This window comes from Antechinus flavipes, chromosome 1 (assembly GCF_016432865.1).
Source record: "Antechinus flavipes isolate AdamAnt ecotype Samford, QLD, Australia chromosome 1, AdamAnt_v2, whole genome shotgun sequence".
Taxonomy (NCBI): Eukaryota; Metazoa; Chordata; class Mammalia; order Dasyuromorphia; family Dasyuridae; genus Antechinus; species Antechinus flavipes.
In genome coordinates this window covers 19233704-19256278 of record NC_067398.1, presented here as the reverse complement: position 1 = coordinate 19256278, position 22575 = coordinate 19233704, and the positions used below count along the sequence as shown (strand labels likewise).

General features: G+C 35.9%; 1 protein-coding gene across 1 annotated transcript in view; it reads left to right on the top strand.

Moving 5' to 3' along the window:
* The window catches only part of FHIT (fragile histidine triad diadenosine triphosphatase), a 1008280-nt gene that overhangs the window by 649180 nt on the left and 336525 nt on the right, over positions 1 to 22575 (top strand). The window contains exons 3-4 of the mRNA XM_051979987.1: positions 13752 to 13897; positions 15669 to 15698. Of these exons, the coding sequence (XP_051835947.1) occupies positions 13752 to 13897; positions 15669 to 15698 (176 nt within the window). The remainder of the gene's footprint in view (positions 1 to 13751; positions 13898 to 15668; positions 15699 to 22575) is intronic.

Genomic DNA, 22575 nt, shown 5'->3' with positions numbered 1-22575 from the left:
AGCTTGCCAACTTTTGGTTGCTCCTGCATCTTCTTATTCTTTCATTTTAATTTGTAATTTGAGGTGGTGATTCAGTATGATCACCTTATGGAAATAGAACTGTATTCATCCTTCACATGCTGAAGTATTAGGGAAAAATATCCATAATCGAGTATTGTTAAATGATTGTTAAAGGAATCACAAGAAAGTTTATATTTTTCTCACAATTTCCAGATTTTCTGTATTGCTTTCTGATCTATGCCATCTCGAAAACTCTTCTCTAAGTTGTTGAAATGATTCATGTATTCTTCAAAGTACACACGCTGCTAAGAGTGATTTAAAAAATAACCCTCGAGTGTTTTTTAGTCCCCAAGCATGTTTTGTTTCATTCTTATAGCAAGACACTTCAAACTCATTATTCTTTCAAGTAGTGCTAACCAGCTGGAGGGTTTGAAGAGTTATTGCCAGGGACCCAAAAATCTCTGCGTATACCTATCATTGTCTTATTTACCTTTGTAAACAACAATAGTGATATTAATAATGAATGATGATGGCAATAGTAGCTAGCATTCAAAGCACTTTATAAACGTTATTTCTTTTGACCTTCAAAACAATTCAGGAGAATAAATGCTACTATAGTCCCCATTTTACAGATAAGGAAACTGAGTAAGATAGAGGTAAGTGAATTGCCCAGCCTCACATGGCTAATTATATCTGAGGAAGGATTTGAACTCATCTTCTTTACTTGAGTTCCAGTCTTCTATACAATAGGGTTTTCAAATGAATGGTGATTTTATTCAGATAAATGAAATAAACTGGTTCGTTGCCTAGTATCTGTATGACTTTGGGCAAGTGACCAAATCTCCCTTTGTTTGTATCTAAAATGAATGGTTTGGACTGGATGACATTGGAGATTCTTTTCACTTCTAGCTCTATGATCTTCTTTTCTTGTAAAAGACTCTATAAATTCATTAGAGCATTATTAAATATAGCTTTTTGTCATCATATGTTTTCTCAATCAATAGATGATGTTGTTGTTCAATCATTTCAATCATGTCTGACTCTCTATGACCGTATTTGGAGTATTCTTGGTAAAAATACTGCAGGTTTGCTATTTCCTTCCCCAGTTTGTTTTATAGATGAGGAAATTGGGATAAATAGGGTTAAGTGACTTGCCTAAGGTCATACAACTAGTAAATTTCTGAAGCTGGATTTGATCTAAGATCTTCCTGCTTCCAAGCTCTTTGCTCTATTCATTGTGTCACTAGCTGCCAAAATGATGGGTGTTACTAGTAACACTATTACCATGTAGTAGCTCTGTATAAATATACAATATATAAGTATAATATTTTTCTTTTAAAAGTTGGGAACCATGACTTGGGACATGTGTACAATTTTTGCATCCTTATGCCTTCTCAATTTTTATTTTTCAGCACCATAATTAGAGTTCCTAGTGAATTCTCTATTTGAATTTCCATCTCCTTTGCTCATATTTTGTATGCATGAACATATTTGTATACATGCTATCCTTCACATTAGACTGTAAACTCCATGGGGGGTAGATATTATTTTCTTTACTTTCCTCCTACCCTAGTTCCCCAGGATTTAGCAAAATACTTAGCACATGATCAATACTGAAATGCTCGTTGATAAGTCAGTTATCTAGAACTAGAGAGAGCTGTATGTCTAACATTGTATAACTTAATCCCAGACTCTCCATCTTGGAAGGGACTTCAGAGAACATCTAATTCTGCTGATATTTAACAAGAATTCCCAATTCATAACACTTAACAAGAGGTCATCCATCCTGCTCTTATAAATTTCTAGCAAAGTACAATTGCTCTTCTTGGACAGCTTATTACACTTTGAGATATCACAAATTTTAAAATTGAATTCAATTCAACATGCATTCATTAACTCCTTACTATGTGAAAAGCATCATAACAAGTACTGGAGATTAAAAGACTAAACAAAATTTGAAAAGTAGCTACTGTGTTCAAAGGGCTTCTGTTCCCCTTAAACAATAACATATAATACAATAAATAAATTGAAGTTCGTGGAATCATGGATTTAGAGATTTGGAGGGATTTTATTGATGATTATAGCCAATCCTCTCGTTTTATAGATGATAAAAACAAGTCAGACACATGATAAGGGAATTAGCTATGATCACATATTGATTGTCTAAAGTGATAACTGAATCCTACCCTTCCTAATCCAAGGTAATTTGAAATAAGAAAAGGCCTCACCAATTACTGTAGTTTTCAAGTAATATTCCTTTCGTTATATTATATAGTAGTACAATGACAACATGAATAGTGCTCATTCAGAAATATGTTGCATAGTTCGAAAACACTTTTCTCTTGTCAGAGGAAAAATAAAAGATTTCTTACCAAATCCATTTTTATCAGATTCTATATTTTTATGTGTATGAATTTGTACTCCATGTAAACTTTTATCCACGATCATCTTTGTTGAACTAGAACAGCCCTTCCATTTACTATGTAATATAAAGACTTCGCTGTATGTCATATTTACAGCCTGCCACATGACCGAATCAAAAGCTAAAGATTCAGTCAATCATCCAGATGACTTGATTGCAAATTTCCCAGTGCTTGAAGGATTCCATAAGAATCTGAACATTTGGGCTCATAAGTTCAAAACTGGTATTAGAAGAGCTGTGTGACCCTGGACAAGCCATTTAACTCTTACTTGTCTCAGTTTCCTCATTTTTAAAATGAGGTAAAGAAGGAAATGGCAAACTACTCTAGTATCTTTGCCAAGAAAACCCCAAATTGGTGTATAAAGAGTAAGACACAGCTGAAATAACTCAGCAACAATAAAAATATTGATTCATTTTGTTTTTTTTTTTTTCTTTCCAAGGCTAAAGCTCTTAGGGGCAGGACACAATTAAGCAAGACTATTTTCTTCTGGTAAATACATTGAATAATCTGTGAAACAACCAGAAGAGGCAATGTCAGGAAGAAAGCCAGACTACAACTCATTTATGCCTTAATTTTTGAAAGTCATTTACTTACCTATATTTATCAAGAATAATCTCCCTTTTGAACATTTTCTCTTTACTAACCTATTTTGAAATAGTTTTAAGTCAGGTTGTGTAGGGAAGTACACCTGCCTTATTTCCATAAGATTCAATTAGTTTCTGTGTGACCCAGAGAAGAGCACATCATTGCCCCTTGCATTTCCCAATACAAAATGAGAGCCATAATAACTATTTGTGAAATACTTGAGCTCGTCAGCAGAAAGGGAATCTAGCCATGTGCAAAATGCTGTTATTATCTTAATCACGCAGCTCTGGAATTTATCATATTCTGAAAATCAAATTTGCTTAAAATTACATTCGTGCCATTCAGACATGATTTGATGAATATCCCATAAATCCATTCCCTGATTTATTGAAATGGGTATGTTAATATCTAATGAAGAAAGGTGTGGTCCAAACTATAGCAAGATGCTGCTTCAATATTATATTTCCTAACATTTGTCCTGCTTTATTCTTGCAATCCTAGTCTGAAAATTCATTTCAGTTGCAGCATTGGGAATAACAGATGACTTTTATGAGATGCTATCAACTTTGATTCAAAGCCCTAAAACTACTGTATTTAAATCAAATAAATTGAATTTTCTTTATAAAAAAATCCCTTCATTGTCCATTTTGGGGAGGTTGTGTATCTTTGAAGTGGCATCAAGAATTATTTTAAATAGTTCCAAGGAGCTAAAGCATCGGCTTTACAAATAATAGATTGTACTGAAGCCATAAAACTCAGAAATATAAGTTAAAAGTATTCATTTTTTATCATCCTAGTGCACAGAGATCTGTAGAAGAGATTGGCATTGATTTGCTTTTGATTTAATTCTGAATTTTACTGTTTAATGTGACCTTGCTCCATATTCATAGTTACACGTGCCAATCCATCTCATCAGGTTCAATGATATTTGGGTGATTTGATTTATTTTACTTTTTTTTCCTTGAGTCCCAAGAATAGAGCAGAATTTACAAAGATAGATGCACCGATTTTTAGAACAATGTTCTGCTATTAAAAATTATTCATCAGAATAATTATAATCTATTTCTCTTTTACCATTTTATATTTGTATAATTAATCTGTTTTCCAATGGGATGATCTTGATGTTTTTCTCTTTTTCTAATCTCAATAATTATAAACAATAAGCAAAGTTGGAAATGGCCAACACTATTTTGAACTGACCACTTATTCATTTGTACCCACCTGAATATATTTCATCTACAAGTTTAATGATTTTTAAAATATTATCATAATTTCCCCAAGGATCCCTTCTTCCTTCACCCAGCCAGCTCATGTAAGAAATATTTTTAAAGACAAAAACAAATGATACAGAAAAGAAAATCAACTATAGTGGTCAACAGATCTCTTCCCCCTAAAATCTGAAAATATCTGTAATATATTACATAGAGGTCTCTCATTTCTGCAAAGGGAAGGTATATGGGTGTCTTCTCCTATTGCTTTTTTGGTGCATATCAAATTTGTAATTTTGCAACTTTTTTTGATGATTTGTTTCATTTATTTTGTTGTAGACATTTTGTAGATCGTTTCCTTGGCTCTGACTCTTACTCTGTATCATTTCATATAGGTCTTTCCATGTTTCTCTTTATTCATTATTCCTTCTAAAATAATAATATTTCATTATATTCAAGTACCACAGTTTGTTTGCTCATTCACCCCTTGATGGGTATTGACTTTGTTTATAATTCTTTGCTATCACGCACCTTAAAACAATGCTGCCCTTTTTTGGTGTCTATGGTTAACTTCATCTTGTCAATGGTCTCCTTGAGATTGCCAATTTCTATGTCAAAAAGCAATTCAATATCTGCTCCAGAACAGTTATTTTTTTTAAATAAATTTGACCAGAAATTATGTTAATCTGAAGATTTAAAGAAATGGCTTCTTTAATCATTAAATTTAAATCTTTAAGCATTTATGAAGCAACTATTAGGTTCTAGAAGCAGGTAAATGATGCAGTGGATAGAATGCTGAGTCTGAGTCATCTTTTTCATTTCAAATTTGCCCTTTGACTATTACTAGCTATGTGAACCTGGGCAAGTCACTGCATCCTGTCTGCCTCAGTTTCCTATCTGTAAAGTGAGCTGGAGAAGGAAATGGTAAACTGCTTCAGGTCTTTTCCAAGGAAACCCCAAATGAGGTCACGAAGAGTTTCAAAGACTGAAAAATAATTGAACAATAACATGCTAGATTCTTGGGAGGCAAAAGCAACAACAACAACAACAAAAACAAAAAAACAAAAAAAAAAACATTTCAAATATTCTTATCATCAAGAAATTTATGTTCAACTAGAAGGCTACAACAGAGATACAGATGATGATATAAGATAAAAATAATAATAATAATAATAATAATAATACAAAGTAATTTCAAGTGGAAGAGATCACTATCAATTGGGGAGAACAGGAAAGGCTAGGACCTACAGAAAATGGAACCTCAAATGTAACTCTTCAGAAAACTAGGAATTGCAGGACATGGAAGTGAAGAGAAATTCAGGAGATGGTGTCCCAAAAGTAATGGTGCTATTTTGTCTTAATATCTTAAAATCACAGGTAGACTTTAGAGCTATCCTGTATAGATTTAATGTCCAAATGATAGAGATGATAGTTGAACCAATGGGAGCTGATAGATCTTCCACGAGAGAGATATAAAAGAACGCCTATGTCCCATGAGCAGGAGAAAGCTAATGGCTGAGAAGGAATAGTTGTGAAAGTAAGGGGAGAACCAGGAAAGGATAATATTACATAAATCTTTCAAAGACTGGAAGGCCAAATAGAATGGATGCTGTGGAAAATTCACTGGATTTCACACTTGGAACATCATTAGTCATCTTGGATATGATGATTTCAGTCCATTTTATTGGATCTAGAACTTCTTCTAAGCCCTAAGCTTCTGATATCTACTTGGTCTATGAGGACTATCTCAGAATTACATCAGATAATAAAGAATAATAGGTCTTTTATATACAAATTCTCCACTACTTTGTTTTTAATAGTATTTTATTTTCCCCAATACATGCCAAGATAATTTTCAACATTCACTTTTGCAAAACTTTGTGTTCCAAATTTTTCTCTCTCCCTCTCTCACCTCTGTCCTCCCAAGACAGCGAGCCAACTGAAATAGGTTAAACATGTGCAGTTCTTTTACACATATATCCATATTCATTGTTGTGCAAAATAAAAAAAAAAAAAATCAGACCAAAAGGGAAAAAACTATGAGAAAGGAAAAACAAGCAAGCAAACAACAAAAAATGAAAATACTATTCTTTGATACATGCAGTCTCTATAGTTTTCTCTCTGGATGTGGAAGACACTTTCCACCTCAAGTCCATTGGAATTGTCTTGAATCCCCATATTCTCGATCAAGTTTATCACAGTTGATCATCACATAATCTTGTTATTACTGTGAACAATGTTCTTTTTCTCCACTACTTTGGGAGTACACAACCCTGTCAATGTTGGATTCTAATTCATAGTTGTTTTTCATTGTTTTCTGTTTGAACAAACCTCACGTGTTTTAGGTCTCACGGCATTATGAGAATTGGTTGGTGTGGGGTCAGGAAACCCAAGTTTGTGTTCCTTTGTTGCCCCTAACGGACTGACTGTACATAATCTTAACTAGTCCCCCTCCACCTCAAGTGTCGGCTTGCTCATCTGCAAAATGAAGGGTTTTGCCTATTTTTGAGGCCCCTTTCAGCTCTGACATGCTGTAATTATAGATCTGATGGAGACATTTGGTTTGAAGTAGGCAAGTAGAACACGCCTTCCTCTGTCTTTAAGCGGCTGCCTTTTAAATCAGCTGGAAGTTTCCCTGTTCCAGTCAGGACAGGATTTGACCCTGTCTTTAGGATTATAGTTTTTGCAGAAAAAAAAAGGTGCAAAACCAGGCAGAAAAGCTTTCCTGGCTCTACATGAAATGCAGTACTTCTCTTTCTGTGGCTATATTAGCCTAGCTTTTTTGCCATTAAAGGAGTGTGGGAAAGAAATTGAATTTACAAGTTAGAAAATTCACTTGGGAGGTATGATGCTAGGCAAATCACTAAACTCTTCCTAAAATCCATGCAATGGTTGAAGAACTGAATTAACAGTCTGGGGATCTGGTTCCAAATCTCGCTACTTTCACTTAACTACCTGCATAATTTTGGACAAATCCCTTATGATGTCCAGACTTTAGTTTCTTCATCTATAAAATTAGGAGACTGGACACATTCTTGTCCAGCTCCAAATATATAGTACCCTGAACTATGCTCTTATGATCTGATGACCTTTAAGCGCAGAAGTGACAAACTCTCATAGTGTCTGCAGCAGCACTCCTACATGCACGCCAGATTAAAGATTAAAATGTAATGGGAGGGGAGCGGGGCAGCCAGATGGTGCAGTGGATGGAAGTACTAGCCCTAAATTTTAGAAGACTTGAGTTCAAAGCCAGCCTCAGACACTTAAGACTTTCTAGCTTGTGATTCTGGGCAAGTCACTTAATCCCAGTTGCCTCAAAAACAAAAACAAAAACTAACAAAAAGCAAAAACAAAAACAAAAACAAAAAAATCTACCAAAAATGTAAATTTGAAAGTTTTAGCAAAATAAATAAAAATTTAACACAACATAATGTCAACATATGATTTTCTAAGTCAATATGCAGCCTGTAGGTATCCTTATGCATGCTTTAGTAACCCCTATTTCTATTTGAGTTTGACATCCTTATTTTAGGGAACCATTAACTCTATGATATTAAAGTCTTTCAATTGTATTCACCTAGAAGAGATGAAAATAAAGAAAATGTTTTGTTTCTAATTTTTTTCAACATGTTTCCAAAGATTTACAAATCTGATGGGATTTATACATTAAATTCAGTTATTTCATTTCACCAGGAATATACTATCTTAAAGAAGTTTGTTTTTGTAGGAACTAATATAAATTATGAAATTAACTGAATTCTGATAGTTTTTAACTTCTACATATTTTAAAAAATTGTCTCTGAACTGTATCTACAATGAGAGTGTGCAGAGATACTTACGTAGACACTTTTTTTTGTAATGCTCTTAAATACTATAAGGGTGTCTTCAGTGCTCATCAATATGTTTATCCCTCTTGGTACTGCATTTCCTTGTGATTTTATCTTTTTAAAAAGCAATGCTATCGTACCATTTTTAAAACTGTTATTTTTATCTCATCCCATGATATCTTATTAATATCTATAATGTTGTATTTACTGCTTTGAATTAGGATTTTTAAAGTTCACCCTGCTTATTTCCCATACTTTGTGCTTCTTTATCTAAACATTTAGAGCCAGCAATTTTATTTCTGACTCTCTTCTGGCATATTTTCTCCCATGAGTTATTGGCCTTCTGTGCTGGATATGCTTTTTGCTATACATAGTATTCTCTATAGTAGCTAGCTTGGCAGAGTTATTGGAGCCATTTCCCTCTATCGTGAAATTTTCAAAATAAGTCTTTTTGATCAGACTCTTAAGAAACCAGACAAATATATTTATACTGACCCTCATTACATATACTCCATCCTTGGTCAAGAGTCCTAAATTTTAAGCCATGGTCTAGAAATTCAAATCCAGTTCTCAGATTTTGAAGAAACTATTCACTTCTCACATCTGCCTCTTTTCTTAACTTTCTACCTTCTCAAGCATAGTATTAGTTTGAAAAAATACAATCTATGTTCCTAAGGCGTCCTTTGTTTTAACCTGTGACCCCCAAATCTTTTGCAATACCTTTCATGCTCTTAACATTTGTCTCTAGATGGATCACATGGTGCATAGTGATAGGTTTGGTAAATCTCAGAAGGTCCTGAGAAGAAAATCTACTTCTAATTGTTCCTATTAGGTTAAAATATGATTACAGTAGTATCTTCCAATAGGGATCCACCAATCATGACTGTGCATGGATTATAATGGAAAAGGTGATGGAATTCGAGGCAGAACTGTGTTCAAATCTGGATTTTGTCCCTGTGTCACCTTGTAATATCTGTGACACTTCATGTATCTTGACTTTTGTTTCCTTATTTGCAAGATGAGAAATGTTGTCTAGATCAGTGGTATCAAATTCAAATGGAAAACAGAAGTCCTAATCCAGGGGTCCTCACACTACAGCCCGCGGGCCAGATGCGGCAGCTGAGGAAGATTATCCCTCTCACCCAGGGCTATGAAGTTTCTTTATTTAAAGGCCCACAAGACAAAGTTTTTGTTTTTACTATAGTCTGGCCCTCCAACAGTCTGAGGAACAGTGAACTGGCCCCCTATTTAAAAAGTTTGAGGACCCCTGTCCTAATCCATACATAGGAACCCTTGGGGGAGACATATTGACTTAGGAAACCACAAATTACTATTATTGATGTTTCACTGACTTTAAAAATTAGTTTTATAAAATATCTTCCAATTATATTTTAATCGGGTACTGGGCTGCCCATCTCTTATCTAGATGACCTCTGGGGTCCCTTTCAGATCTAAAGCTATAAGTGGGCGGACTTCAGCATCCATAGCATCCATAGCATCACAATTGGAGCAAGAAGAATAGCTTTCTCAAGAAGTCTCAACTCTTCCCTATATAAGAGCTTTATACCTGTTACAAAAGCTAAATATTCAAGACTCGTCTTCCATTTATGTGTCACATTGTTGCTCTTTCTGACCTCATAACATATATTTTAATTCTTCCCTGAACTCATCCAGCCCAGTTCTTCATTTTGTTTTAGGGCAGATTTTTCATATTTTACTCAATTTCCCCAGTATCTAGCATAGTTCTTGACACCTAGGTACTTAATAAATGCTTAATGATTAAAGCACTTCTTCCATTCTTTCCAGGAATAATTCATTGTCCCTGATGAGTTGGAGAATAGAAAGCCATTTCTCCACCTTTTTGATGTTCTCTGCTAGGGAAATCAGCATGCTTTTTGCCCAGACACAGCTGTTGCTTAGCACCAGCAGGGATGCAAATATAGCACGTTCTTTTTAGGTCTTTGCAAAATTTTCTTTGCCCTCCATGTTCCTTGGAAGCAAAATCCTCATTTCTCTTTTGTTCTTTTGGCTACGTCTCATGGCAAATTTTCCACTGCTGCTCACAGTAGGCTTTCAAGTGATGCTTTTTAAAAGTGGGGCTTCCCTGCCTTTCCTTGCAATAGGACTGCTTGCTCACTCAGCTGTCTTTTGACCTGTATTGACTCGATTCTAACCAAAGGCCAAATACAAAAGGATGCTAACTGCCCTCAACTACGGTCCACAGCTTTTAAGTTCAATTCCAATCTGAAATCCTCTCTTCTTCCTTCCCTTCTTCTCTGTTGATAGGAGACAAAACAATTTGCATCTTGTTTGATGTAGTACTCGTGGCCTACAGTGATCCCTTTGCAAGGGTTGGTTTGTAGTTGGTCACTTGAGTTTACTCAACTACCTCTGATCTCCATCAAAACCCTAATACAGATGTAAATCTCTCTCACCTTTTACTTGGAAAATGTTAGGTAGAAGACTTTACCCAGTATGCAACTAGAAATCCGAGACTGGAGCGTGGGGAAAGAGAGGTGATATGAAATGAATGGATAGTGGTCAACTGGATGATTGAAAAGAAATGACCAAGGGGGAGGTGGATCAAAGATGGTAAAGAACTTTGAGGGGCACCTTCATTAAGAGTGGGAGAAAGATGAGGGACTCTCTAAGTAAACTGACAAGTAGCTGTCAGAGAAAAAAGAGAAGGTCCTTAAGAATATCATGGAAATCAATCCAGGAAAGAGTGCTCACAGACAAAATAACAGTGAAAGATACAGAAATATATGGTGGGAAATGGGGGTTAACAGGGTCCACTTTAAAAAACTAATATTCTACAAGTAGATTATTGAGAGCTGAAAATACTGTAGCTAAGAGCTATGTAAATAGTTAATATGAGGCTAAGGGGTGGTCAGGTTTGTTGCATTGAGGTCAAGGAAATCAGATTTTTACAAAAGTTTCCATTTAAAGGGGATTTGGCAAGGAGAGACTGTCCTGGACCATCAGGTCTGATGGCTACCGAACTAAGCTACTTATCTAGGACAATTCAAAATTTCATGGATCTTCACTGAAGATGGATGAGGGGAAAATAAGGTAAATCAGTAGAATTCGGTAGTATTCAGTAGAATCAGTAGTATTCATTTTCAAAATTTGATTTTAGTGAGATCAGATAGCTATATCTATAGCTTTATCTCTCTTTAGCTATAGAGATAGATATCCATCTATATAATTGTATTTGAGCAAGACTTGAGATTTCATAGGCATGAAAAGCTCCCAATGAAAAAATCCTCCTACCTATGCAGATTGGCCCATGTACTGAAATTTATAGCCTTAGAAAGTTTTCTGAGGCAGCTAAATGTTACCCTAGTGGATAGAGTTTTGAACCTGGAGTCAGGAAGAGCTAACTTCAAATCCAGCCTCAGAACATTAATGTAGGACTCTGGACAAGTCCTTTTGTATATGTCTGCTTCAGTTTGCCCATCTATAAAATGGGCATTATAATAGCCCCTACTCTACAGGGTTATTGAGATAATGAAAAGAGGCAATATTTGCAAATTGTTTAGCACAGTTCCTGGCACATAGTAGGTTTATGATAAATACTCACTTCCTTCTTCTCTCCCTCTTTCCCTTTCTTTCCTTCCTTCCTCCCTTCCTTCTTTCCTTCCTCCCTTCCTTCCTCCCTTCCTCCCTCCTTTCCTTCTTTTCTCCCTTCCTCCTTTCCTCCCTCCCTCCCTCCCTCCCTTTTTTTTCTTCCCTCCCTTTTTTCTTCCCTCTTTCCCTCCCTCCTTTTCTCCCTCCTCTTTCCCTCCTTTCCTCTCTCCCTCCTTTCTTCCCTTCCTTCTTTCCTCCCTCCCTTTTTTCTTCCCTCTTTCCCTCCCTCCTTTTCTCCCTCCTCTTTCCCTTTCTTTCCTTCCTTCCTTCCTTCCTCCCTCCTTTCTCCTTCCCTCCCTCCCTTCCTTCCTCCCTTCCTCCCTTCCTTCACCTGTCAAGGGTCATAAAAATCAGAAACTGAACCCAGATCTGCTTCTGCTTGACTACATCAGATTGTCTTTATCCCTCTGTCACCTCTCTCTCCCTTTCCTTTCTCTTTTATCCCATCTTCTCTTTCTTTTCTTTCTCTTTTCCCCCCTCTTTCTTCCTTCTCTATCCTTTCCTTACACAGCCTAAGAATTTCCATTGTTTCATTGATTGGGGTCTTCAGGGTTGCTACAATTTAGTGAAATCCAAAACCTTCCCAGAAGTGGAAGAACGAAATAGGGAGGGGGTGGAACCTGAAGGAACATTCCTTTTAACAAAGAAAAGCCAACTCCCTGGGAGGAGAAGCCAGCAATCTGCTCAAAGCAAATGAAGGGAAATTCTTCATATCTAAATGGTTCATTGACCCATGATAATACAGCCGCACAGCAAAAGGAGGATAATTATCTTTTTAAGTATCAGATGCCCTGTGGGTTGAAGCTTCCCTCTTCCTCTCTTGAAAAATGAACTCAGATTAAACAAATGCTCTTTTTCCTAGTTTACCATTGACATGAATTTTCTTATTATGAGCAAAATTAATTAGTTTTTTCCCCTCCTTTATTCCCCCCCCTTTCCTTCTCCTCTGCTATGGAAATCAGCCCCCCACAACTAGTGCCCCACTTTCCCCCTTGAGATTTCACTTTAGGCAATAAGCATCAGTTATGAAGGTGCTTTATATGTTGGTAAAAATAGCCTATAAATTATTGAAAATTTTTTTTGCCCTTTTGGCAGCTTGGGTTCCAGGTAGTGACAAGTTCTTTTAGAGCAACCAAAGCACATGGAAACAAAACAGATCAGCAAGAAAAAATAATACACATTTCCAGAAGAAACAACTTGACGCTTTTCTATCCCGGTGGGACTTGAGAGCTAAGCAAATACCAATATGTGTTATTTTAAAACTAATTTAAAGGGATGGATCCTAGTGAAAGTAGCAGAAATAGCATTGATCACTTGTAAAAAAAAATTAAATATTGATATGTAACCTGTAGGTTATTCTAATTACATCCTGACCCTTTCTCTCAAGAACACTTCAATTTTCCTCAGACTAATAATGCAGATATATTTACTCTGATAAACTTGAGACTGCATTAAGAAGTTCTCGTCTATATAAGTAGACAACCCTTTCCACATACTAATGATTTCACTTCAAATGTCTTGGCTTCCTGGAAATCAGTCTGACATAACCTTTTCGTGAATTGCTTAACTCCTGGTACATTTCTCGGTTACAGATGAGGTAAATGGTACCTTTTCTAAAGATCTGCAGAATTTCTAACAGTTAAAAAATAACTAATGTCTTTTCATTTCATTCTTTCCCTAATTCTCCAAAGGATTATTGAAATTAAAATTTAATTCTGGTCAACTAACTAGAAGGAACTAGTTTTCAGCACTTTTCTAAGCTAATACTTTTTAGGCTATTCAAAAACTGGGAGTCAGGAGACAGAGGCCTCCATCACTGACTCCTTCCAGGATCCTTTTGGGGCCCCAAGATAAAAAAAGCCCCCCAAACAAAACTTAACTTCTCTATTATCTTCTAACCCCAATTTTAAGATAGACGATGGTGATAATATTCACCGGACAAAATATTAATGCTGACTTGGAACTTCTTCGTGTTTCTGTATCCCAGACTAAACTAAACTTTGACATTATTAATGATTGCTCACTAAGAGCCATATCCAAATGAACCGTGATGTGCCTTAACACAGACTGTAACACAGATGTCTTGGTGTGTCCCCTGCGCCCTGTGGAACGTTTCCGTGACCTGAATCCCAGTGAAGTGGCAGATTTGTTTCAGATGGCCCAAAGGGTTGGAAATGTGGTGGAGAAACATTTCCAGGGAACTTCCCTCACCTTTTCCATTCAGGTGGGTATACTGATGGCTTGGATTATGTTTTTTTCTTTTTTTCCCTCCCTTTTAAAATTTGACTGTCTCATGTTTTGATCTTTTTTAATCCATTCTTTCATTTAATTGACAATCCTTATTGACTAGATGTGTCCTAGACGGGCAGTAGAAATAGGCTGAATTTGGTCCTTGGAACCAACCCCTGCAGATTCCTGTCTATAAGACTTTGGACTATTCACTTTGCCCCTTTAGCGTTGCAAAATGAGAAAGTCAGACTCAATGACTTTTGATATCCCTTTTAGTGCTAAATCTAAGATCCTACATTAGAAAATCCAGTGACACTTGTGCTTCAAATAAGGCAGCTCATCTTCACTGAATTATTGAAATGTCAGGTGTTTCTGCAAAGTTACCAATTTTACTACAATATAAATAGAGCAGAGAAAAGCCTTAACCTAGGATATATCTACACTGCCTAAAATAATTCTGAAATGATGGGGGAAAGCAAATCAAAATGAAATTGAGAAGGTGATTTCATGAACAGTTAGATATGTTAGAAAGGTAAAGAGAGAGCTTTTATTTAAAGGGAATTGATTAGTTGGTGAACTATTTCATGTTTAAGTGAAAATGTTTTGTATTTCAAGATTATTCTCTAATTCTCTCCCTGAGAACTCTCCAGGACCCAGAAGCAAATGTTCCTAATATATTATATTATAATATATGTTATATTAATGTTCCTAATATATTATATTTGGCAAAATGGTATTTGCACCCTAAGGATAGATTGTTTTTCTTGCTCTCATGTCTATTGTATCTTAATGGATACAAATTTTAATAACTTTTTTTAGCCAAAATATTTCAGTGTTTTTTGGTAGAAAAGAGTCTATTGGTTCTATAATATTTCTGTTGAGGATATAGACAAAGTTCAAGTAAAAAGATGAAGAAAATTGCAAATAACTCCCAAAAAATCCATCCATTCATTGTTTCATAAACATTTGAAGTCTCTCCTGCCCCCCATGCCCGCTGCATGAACAAAATTCGCTCTTCCAGGAAATGACTAAGGGCACTTCTTTACTTTGATTTCTGAAAGAACTGGTTCATTCCTGAAATCAGGCTGACATCTGCTTTCAGTTATGTCTAACATATGTAATAGGTTTTGTCCTGGCTTGATGCCCAGACCTGGTTAACATGTTCCATGGGTTTTGGGTAGGTCAGGGGTACAGAGACCAGGAACTGATGGTGCAGTAGGAGTGGGAGGCAGAAGGGACTAGGGATTGGGAACCCTGATTGACTTGTCTATGTTTTCTCAAGGTTAATGATAGGCAAAAGATGGACAATTTAAAAAATCGAATATGGGAAGTCCTATACCCCACTTTACTAATTTACTTAAATCAGTTTTCCTATGTAAAAGCTTAAGATAATCAGATGTTAATTACACTGCCTCTGATTTTAAGAGACTTGCAAGATATGCTTCACATCCCCAAATGGTCCTGGCTTTCCTTTAAAACAATCAGAAGAGCAGAGCCATGAATGGAAAACATGTAGAGGAGTAAGGAAGGATGATACTTTGTGTAATTTATACCTTTTTTATATCTAACTTCTCACTTAGTCTTAGGAAGAAATGGGAAAGTGTCTTCTCAAATGCTTGAAGTTGGATAGTGCCCATGAGAGTACTATAAATTAACACACAATGAAATTGGATATAAATTATTAATGAGTAATATTTCTGAATAACTATGAGACCTAAGCAGTCTACCCTGAACTCAATTCTTTCTTCTTGTTGTTTTTATTATAGGATGGGCCTGAATCTGGACAGACTGTGAAGGTGAGTACTTATATGCCTGCAAGTAAATAAGGGAGGATTATGAAACTTAATAGTTCAAAACTAATCTACAGCAGTCAGTTGAATTATATGAGTTGTGGGGACCCTCTGTCCAGTATTACTACAAATGCTTAAATTATTAGAATTGTGCAGAGCAATATGGTTGAGTTCATTTTTTTCTTAATTAAAAATATCCATTTCCCTCCTTCCTCCCCTACAACTGAAAAGAGAAAAAAAGATTAGAGAACACCTTGGAACAAATGCCAATAATTAATTAAGCAGAACAAAATCCCATATTAGCCATGCTGTTTTTCCTTTCTCTCTCTCTCTCTCTCTCTCTCTCCCCTTCTCTCCTCTCCTTCTCTTTTCTTTCCTTATTTTCTTTTTTCTTTCTCTTTCCTCCTCTCCTCCCCTCTTCCTCTCTTCCTTCTCTCCTTTCTTTTTTCTCCCTCTCTTCCTTTCTCCCTCCCTTTCTTCCTTCATCTATCTATCATTCTATACCTTAACTTCATTATCTCTCCATCAAGAAGTAACTGACATGTTTCAACATGAGTGCTTTGAAATTGATTGATCATTTCATTGATTAGATTTCCCAAATCATTCAAAATTGATTGTCTTTACAATATTATTTGTCTTTAAAATATTATTGTAATTGTATAAATTATCTGCTCATTTCACTGTGCATTAACTCATCTTTACTTCCATCTTTTTGCCACTACAGAAAGAATTGCTACAAATATTTTGGTACATATAGGTTTTTTTCCCCTTATTTCTTCATTTCTTTGGGATATAGGCCTAAGAGAGGTATCACTTGTAATAGTCAAAGTGTATGTATGGTTTAACTTTTGGAGAATAATTCCATATTACTTCCTATAGTAGCTAGACCAATTCATAGTTTTACCAATAATGCAATGTGGGTTTTTACCATAGCTTCTTCAACACTTTGTTGTTGTTCAATTTGCTAATTTTGTGGTCGTGCAATAAAAATTCAAGTATTTTAATTTACATTTAATAATTTTACATTAATTAATTTACATTTAATTTTACATTAGTGTTTTGGAGCATTTTTTTTCACAAGATACATATAGTTTGGATAACTATATAGATATCTTGGATTTCCTTTTGAAAATTTCCTATTCATACCGTTTAATCTTTCTTATTTGGGGAATGGCTCATAAATTTGAATCAATTAATTGTGTGTCTTAGAAAAGACACCTTTATCAGAGAAAGTTGCTGTAAAGATTTTTTCCTCAGTTAATGGTTTCCCATCTAATTTTAATCTACATTTATTTTGTTTGAGTTTAAACTCTTAGATTTTTGTGCAATTGAAACAGTCCATGTTAACATTTCTTTCTCTCTATCCCTTGCTTAGTCATAAATCCCTTTCCTATACATAGACCAGAAAGGGGATTCCTTGTTTTTCTGTTTTGTTTATGACATTTCTTTTTTAAATCTGGGTTCTGTCCATTTGGCAAATATAGTGTAAGATGTCAGTCTAAACCTAACTGAAACTTGGTGTCCTTTTCTTTGCCACATTTCATCTTCTGATATTCTGAAGTAAAAAAAAAAAAAAAGTCTTTCTTTTTGTAAATAAGCAAACACAACCAAATATCTCTTTATGACAAAATCAGGTCATATACTTTTATACTTTTATTAATTATCTGAGGATACAAAGAAAGGTAAAAGATAGGTCTTACCTTATATAGGGTAGCTCATAGTCTAATAGGGGAGACAGAATAAACAAAAACAAAATAAAACTAGGTACAGACAAGATATATACAAATTAAATTGGACATAATTAAAGGGAAAGCATTGCTAATTTAGTCAGCTCTCAACTTCCATGTTCTTTGTCATAGTAATACAGCCAATTCATTATGCCATTAAGAAGCCCACTGACTTATTTGTATTAGGATGAACATGGAAGTTGAAGTTAATTTTTCTTTGTCTCTATAGTATAGATTTTCAAGGCTATATATGCTATTTCAATGGCAAGGTGACTAGTACTTTGTCCCTGGGTATCTTATAGCACTTGTGCTCGTTCAAGAGGTGGAAAAAAAAAAAGTAAATTTAGTAATAGTTAGTAAGGATTAAGAAAGTTAGCAGATAACCCATTTCTTTTGTTCAAATGACTTCATTGCTATACAGCTCTTCTCCACTCCATTCCCCCCCCCCAAAAAAAAACCCTCCAAATAAATAAACAATAATCTTTATCAAATTGAATTTATTAAAAGGATTTGAAGGTGCTTTTTCTGTTGTTTGCCTTGGGGCATGTTTTGGACTTGTTGCCAGAATTGCAAGGGGCTGGTTCTGTTGGCTTTCTGCCTGTTTGTTAGTAATCTCTGAATTCTGATACTAATCCATATTGTGTATGAATAAGGAATGGCCTCAGAGACAGGGGGACCTGGGTTCAAGACCTATCCATGGCATTGCTTTTTTGACCTGGAAAAAAGAGCTTCACATTCCATTGCTGAGAAAGTTCTCTTAAAGAATCCATGTTGTACTTCAGGTAAGCACTGCATTAATTATTTTAATCCCAATAATCATTGGGATTTCAATGATGATGATGATGATCATCTGTATAGTGCTTTAAGAAATATAATCTCATTTTGTCCTCACAATAACCCTGAAAGTGGGTACAATTATTACTCCCATTTTACATATGGGGAAAAACTGAGATATAAAGAGGTTAAGTAACTTGTTCAGATCACAACTATTAAGTTTCTCAGGCCAGGTTTCATCAACCCAGGCCTTCCTGACTCCGCACCCAAGGGTCTCTCCCTTTCGCCACCTACTTGCCTCTATAATTCCTCATACCAATGAAATCACAGGTCTGGTCCCCCCAAAACAATAATTAAAATAAAAATTGTGGCTTCTCCTAGTCATGAATAAACATGTTCCAATCTCTCTTCTTCACCCTCCTCCTTTCATCTTTCTCCTGTCACTTCCCCTGGTCCTCCTCCTAACTGAAGTTCAAGGCTGATGGAGCCAGTGAAGCTTAAAACTAGATTTTAAGTGTACTAGTAGAGGAAAAGGGAGGATTTATTGGGATATTCTCCACTTGCCTAGTTTTAGAAAAATAAGATAAAATGCAGTGTGAGTCTGCAGCGATGTTTCACTTCCTGAGGTACAAATGCAAATCCCAGGGTAGTCAGATTCTCTGCTTCCATATTAGATAAAGACTATTTTTTTTTCTTTTTGAAAATCAAAGGAAAGTTGAGCTATAGTTAGAGTTTTGTGTTTTGTAACATAAGATTAGATGGGTACAAGAAGGCATTGAGTGGATTAAGATAACGCTCAGCACCAAATGATAGCAAAAAAAAAAAAAAAAAAAATCCCCTTCTTTTTAATTTGCAATGTTGACCTTAGTTTGGATGTGGCTTTTGCTGCTTGAGACAAATGCCTGGAAGAATTTTTTTTTTTTTTTTTTTTTTTTTTAGAAGAGGCCTAAGGGAAGATGGGGAAACGTGTGATACAGAAGGCAATTTACTGTAAGGGCTGACACTGAACAGGTCGGCAGATGCTTGCTGGGGAAAAGGATTGACTGCCAAATTGGGGATGGGGGGAAAGCATGATGGGAACAGGTGAAAATGATATTCTTTCATCATGACGTTCTAAATAATATTTTGACATTAGTAAAGTAAATAAATTGGTTGCTGGGGTGAAATATTTGCCTTTTTATTTCTGAGGAGAAATAGTTGAGAATCTTTTCTTTTGTCAAATAACATTTAGATAAAATCAGTATTCATAGGGAGTTACTGGGAGGGGAGGAGGGATTTCTCTCATGCCCATTAGTGTGGAATATTAAGAATTAACTCTTGGTACTCAATTGGGAGGTCAAGCTGAGAATCTATTGGGGATGGACCATTAGGTTTATTTGATAAAAGTAAGTGGGGGAAGGGTGGGATAAGTTAAATCACATGAAAAACTTAATGAATATCCCTTGCTTAACTAGATGTGGCTTGTACAAGATGATGATTTAATAGTGCAACTCACCTAAATTCATGGGTGCTCTTTGGCAGGGGGAATTGGGGACAGTGATATTTTCTCAAAATTTATTTAAAGAGCATCTAAGTCAGGTCCCTTCTCTATTTTGTGTAAAAAATGCTCTGAACATAAATACTCAGAAAGATAAAAAATGTTTGAGGAGAAAGGAAGATACTTAAAGATAAAATAGTCTAATCATTTCAGTTTAAAATGAAAGAGGCAATACCCTTGTGTGTTGATGAAGGTAAAAGAAAGACCAGGGAGATTTTGCTGCTGCCAGATGTAAATCTACTCTCCAAAGGTATAGGCCAGGAATTTAGAAGGCTCTGGCCTTTTTCTCTCTATCTGATTTCCAGTTCAAACATGATCTCAGAAATGAGACTCAGCCTGATACCACAGCCTCCACATGGGTTCTGTGATTCCATGTTATTTTGTTTAGTTTTAATTTATTTGAGCTGAGTCCTCAAGGAATATAACATTGAAGGATAAAACTGGAGTAACAAGGAGTTTCTTAAGTCCATTGGACAGTGCCATAGAATTTGAATCAGTCAGCACCATTTAACAGAATAAAGTTCATCTTGCTCTTATTGGCAGCTGCCAGAATGGGTGTGGAGAGGTTCCTGGCTTTCAGCTATGCAAAAAGAACTGTAGCTCTTCTTGTCGATGGAGAAGCCTTCTAGGAACCACATCCTTATGCATCAAGTTTGCCATAGCATCATAAATTTCAGGACAGAATACACCAAACAGGCCGTTTAGTCCAGTTATCTCAATTTACAGGTAAAGAAACCAAGGCCCCAAATGACTTGTCCAGGCACACAAGTAGTAAACAACCAAAGCAGGATTTTAATTGAAGACCATGGACTCCCAAATTACATCTCCCCCTTCTGTACAAGTTACCTTTCAATCAAATAATAAGCACTTAGTAAGCACCTGAGATCACAAAGGAGAAAAAAGATACAACACTCCCTATACTTAAGGAATTTATCTGTTGGATGAGACAACACATGTGTATTATTTTGCAGGTGCAAAGAGAGCATATGACCCTGAAAAGGCTAAATATCCAAAGTCCATCAGATATTTGTCCTTCGTTCTCTAAAAGGATCATGACATCAGGGGAGAGATGCCATGACATGAAAACGAATGGGATTTAAGTGAGGGAAGTCCCCTGCCTCAGTTTCCCCTCCAGAGCCATTTGGATCCAGTGGCCAGATAGAGAGCAGGGGAACTGGAGGTGGCCCTGGATGCAGAGGGAGACCTTGAACTTTTTAAGATAAGGTCTTCAACAGGTCTCAGTTGATTGAGGCTGCACCCATTCAGTGATTAAGGAGGCAAAGCAATGGAGGGAAAGAATCTCCTCTTGCACCAAGTTAAAAAATATAGATATTTTTTTAAAATAAATAAATAAATCTGGGAGGGGAGGACCCTCAGGGCTTCTGAGAACAGCTTGATGACTGAGTTTGTGCCATGGAAGCAGAGTACACAGCAGATAGAAGTGTGATACCCATCAGGAAGTAGCTGGGAACTGTGAAATGCTATTACCAGATCCATGGGGAGCCCCATAGTGCTGGATGAATGAGCTACCCTCCCTGGGTAGGAGTCTGGGCAACATGTTGCCTATGGGTATGTCCTGGGCATGTGTATGTTCCCTACAGATGTCCCTCCAGGAATGTCTCTCTATGTGTACCTTTTTTCCACTGATCAGGAGCAAACTTGTAGTGTCTATTGTGGATGACTTTGATGATCTCTTCTTGTCACTTTTATTTATCTTGTTTTAGTAAATATCTCATACTTTGGATTTTTATGTCCTCCAGTTAGACAGCAATGGAAGGAAAACACACTGGTGGGGTCTTGAGAGCTATGGTATTGACCTTTAGAATGACTCAGACCCATAAAGTTCTATAGGGGCCTTCTTTATATAAGAAGGAGATCATCAAACAAGTTTCTGAAAGAGTCAGTATTTTTTTTTACTTATTTATTTTATTTTATTTTTTTTTTTTTACTAAATCATTTTTCTTTTTATTCACTGCTCAAAGAACAGTGGTTCTTTGGAGGCTGGGATGGTGAATAGATTATTCAGCTATTTTAGCATAATATAAAATTTGTATTCTATTTTATTTCAGAAGTTTCAACAGTTAATTACTATATCATAAATTTTATAACATTTATATATGTCTAATAAGTTTCAACAGTTAATTACTACATTATATAAATTTTTATAGAATTTACATATGTCTAATGTCTTTTAATTTTTTGCATTTATTAAATATTCTGAATTTATAAAGCTCATATTAACCAGAATAAATATGAGCAAGGGAGTCCTCTTGCTTTAGGTGACATCTACACAGCAGATTAAATTACCCAGATAATTTAACTATCATAATGACATGTTTTATAATGACACAGAGCACAGAGACTTGACTTTAGGATGCCAATCAGTTGCAGTGTGAGGGCTACCACTCTATGTTACCTTGGGTACACACCCCAACTGAGACTTACTCTTAAAGTCCTTCACTCACCTCTGTCTCCAGAAGCAGCTTTTTGCAACCTGCCCCTCTCTGAAATCCCAGTTACTCCATATCCAGTGCTCCCTATTTAGTTTTGACTCAAGTTTTCATCAGACAAAAGACATTAACCATGAAAAATGACATGATTTCTTCTCCAAAGACACCATCATTCTCCTCAATAAGGGTGAAATGTCCAGGGACAAATTTCCAGGTATCCAGGATTTCAGATATAACAAAAACAATTATATATAAATGAGCTCCGGGCAGGGTAAAAGCAACAGAAGGAAGGCACTCGAACTACTGAGGACCAGCAAAGGCTTCCTGTACAAGGGGACACTTGAGCTGAGACCTAAAGAAACCAGGAAAGCCAGAAGGCAGATTAAGGTAGAGAA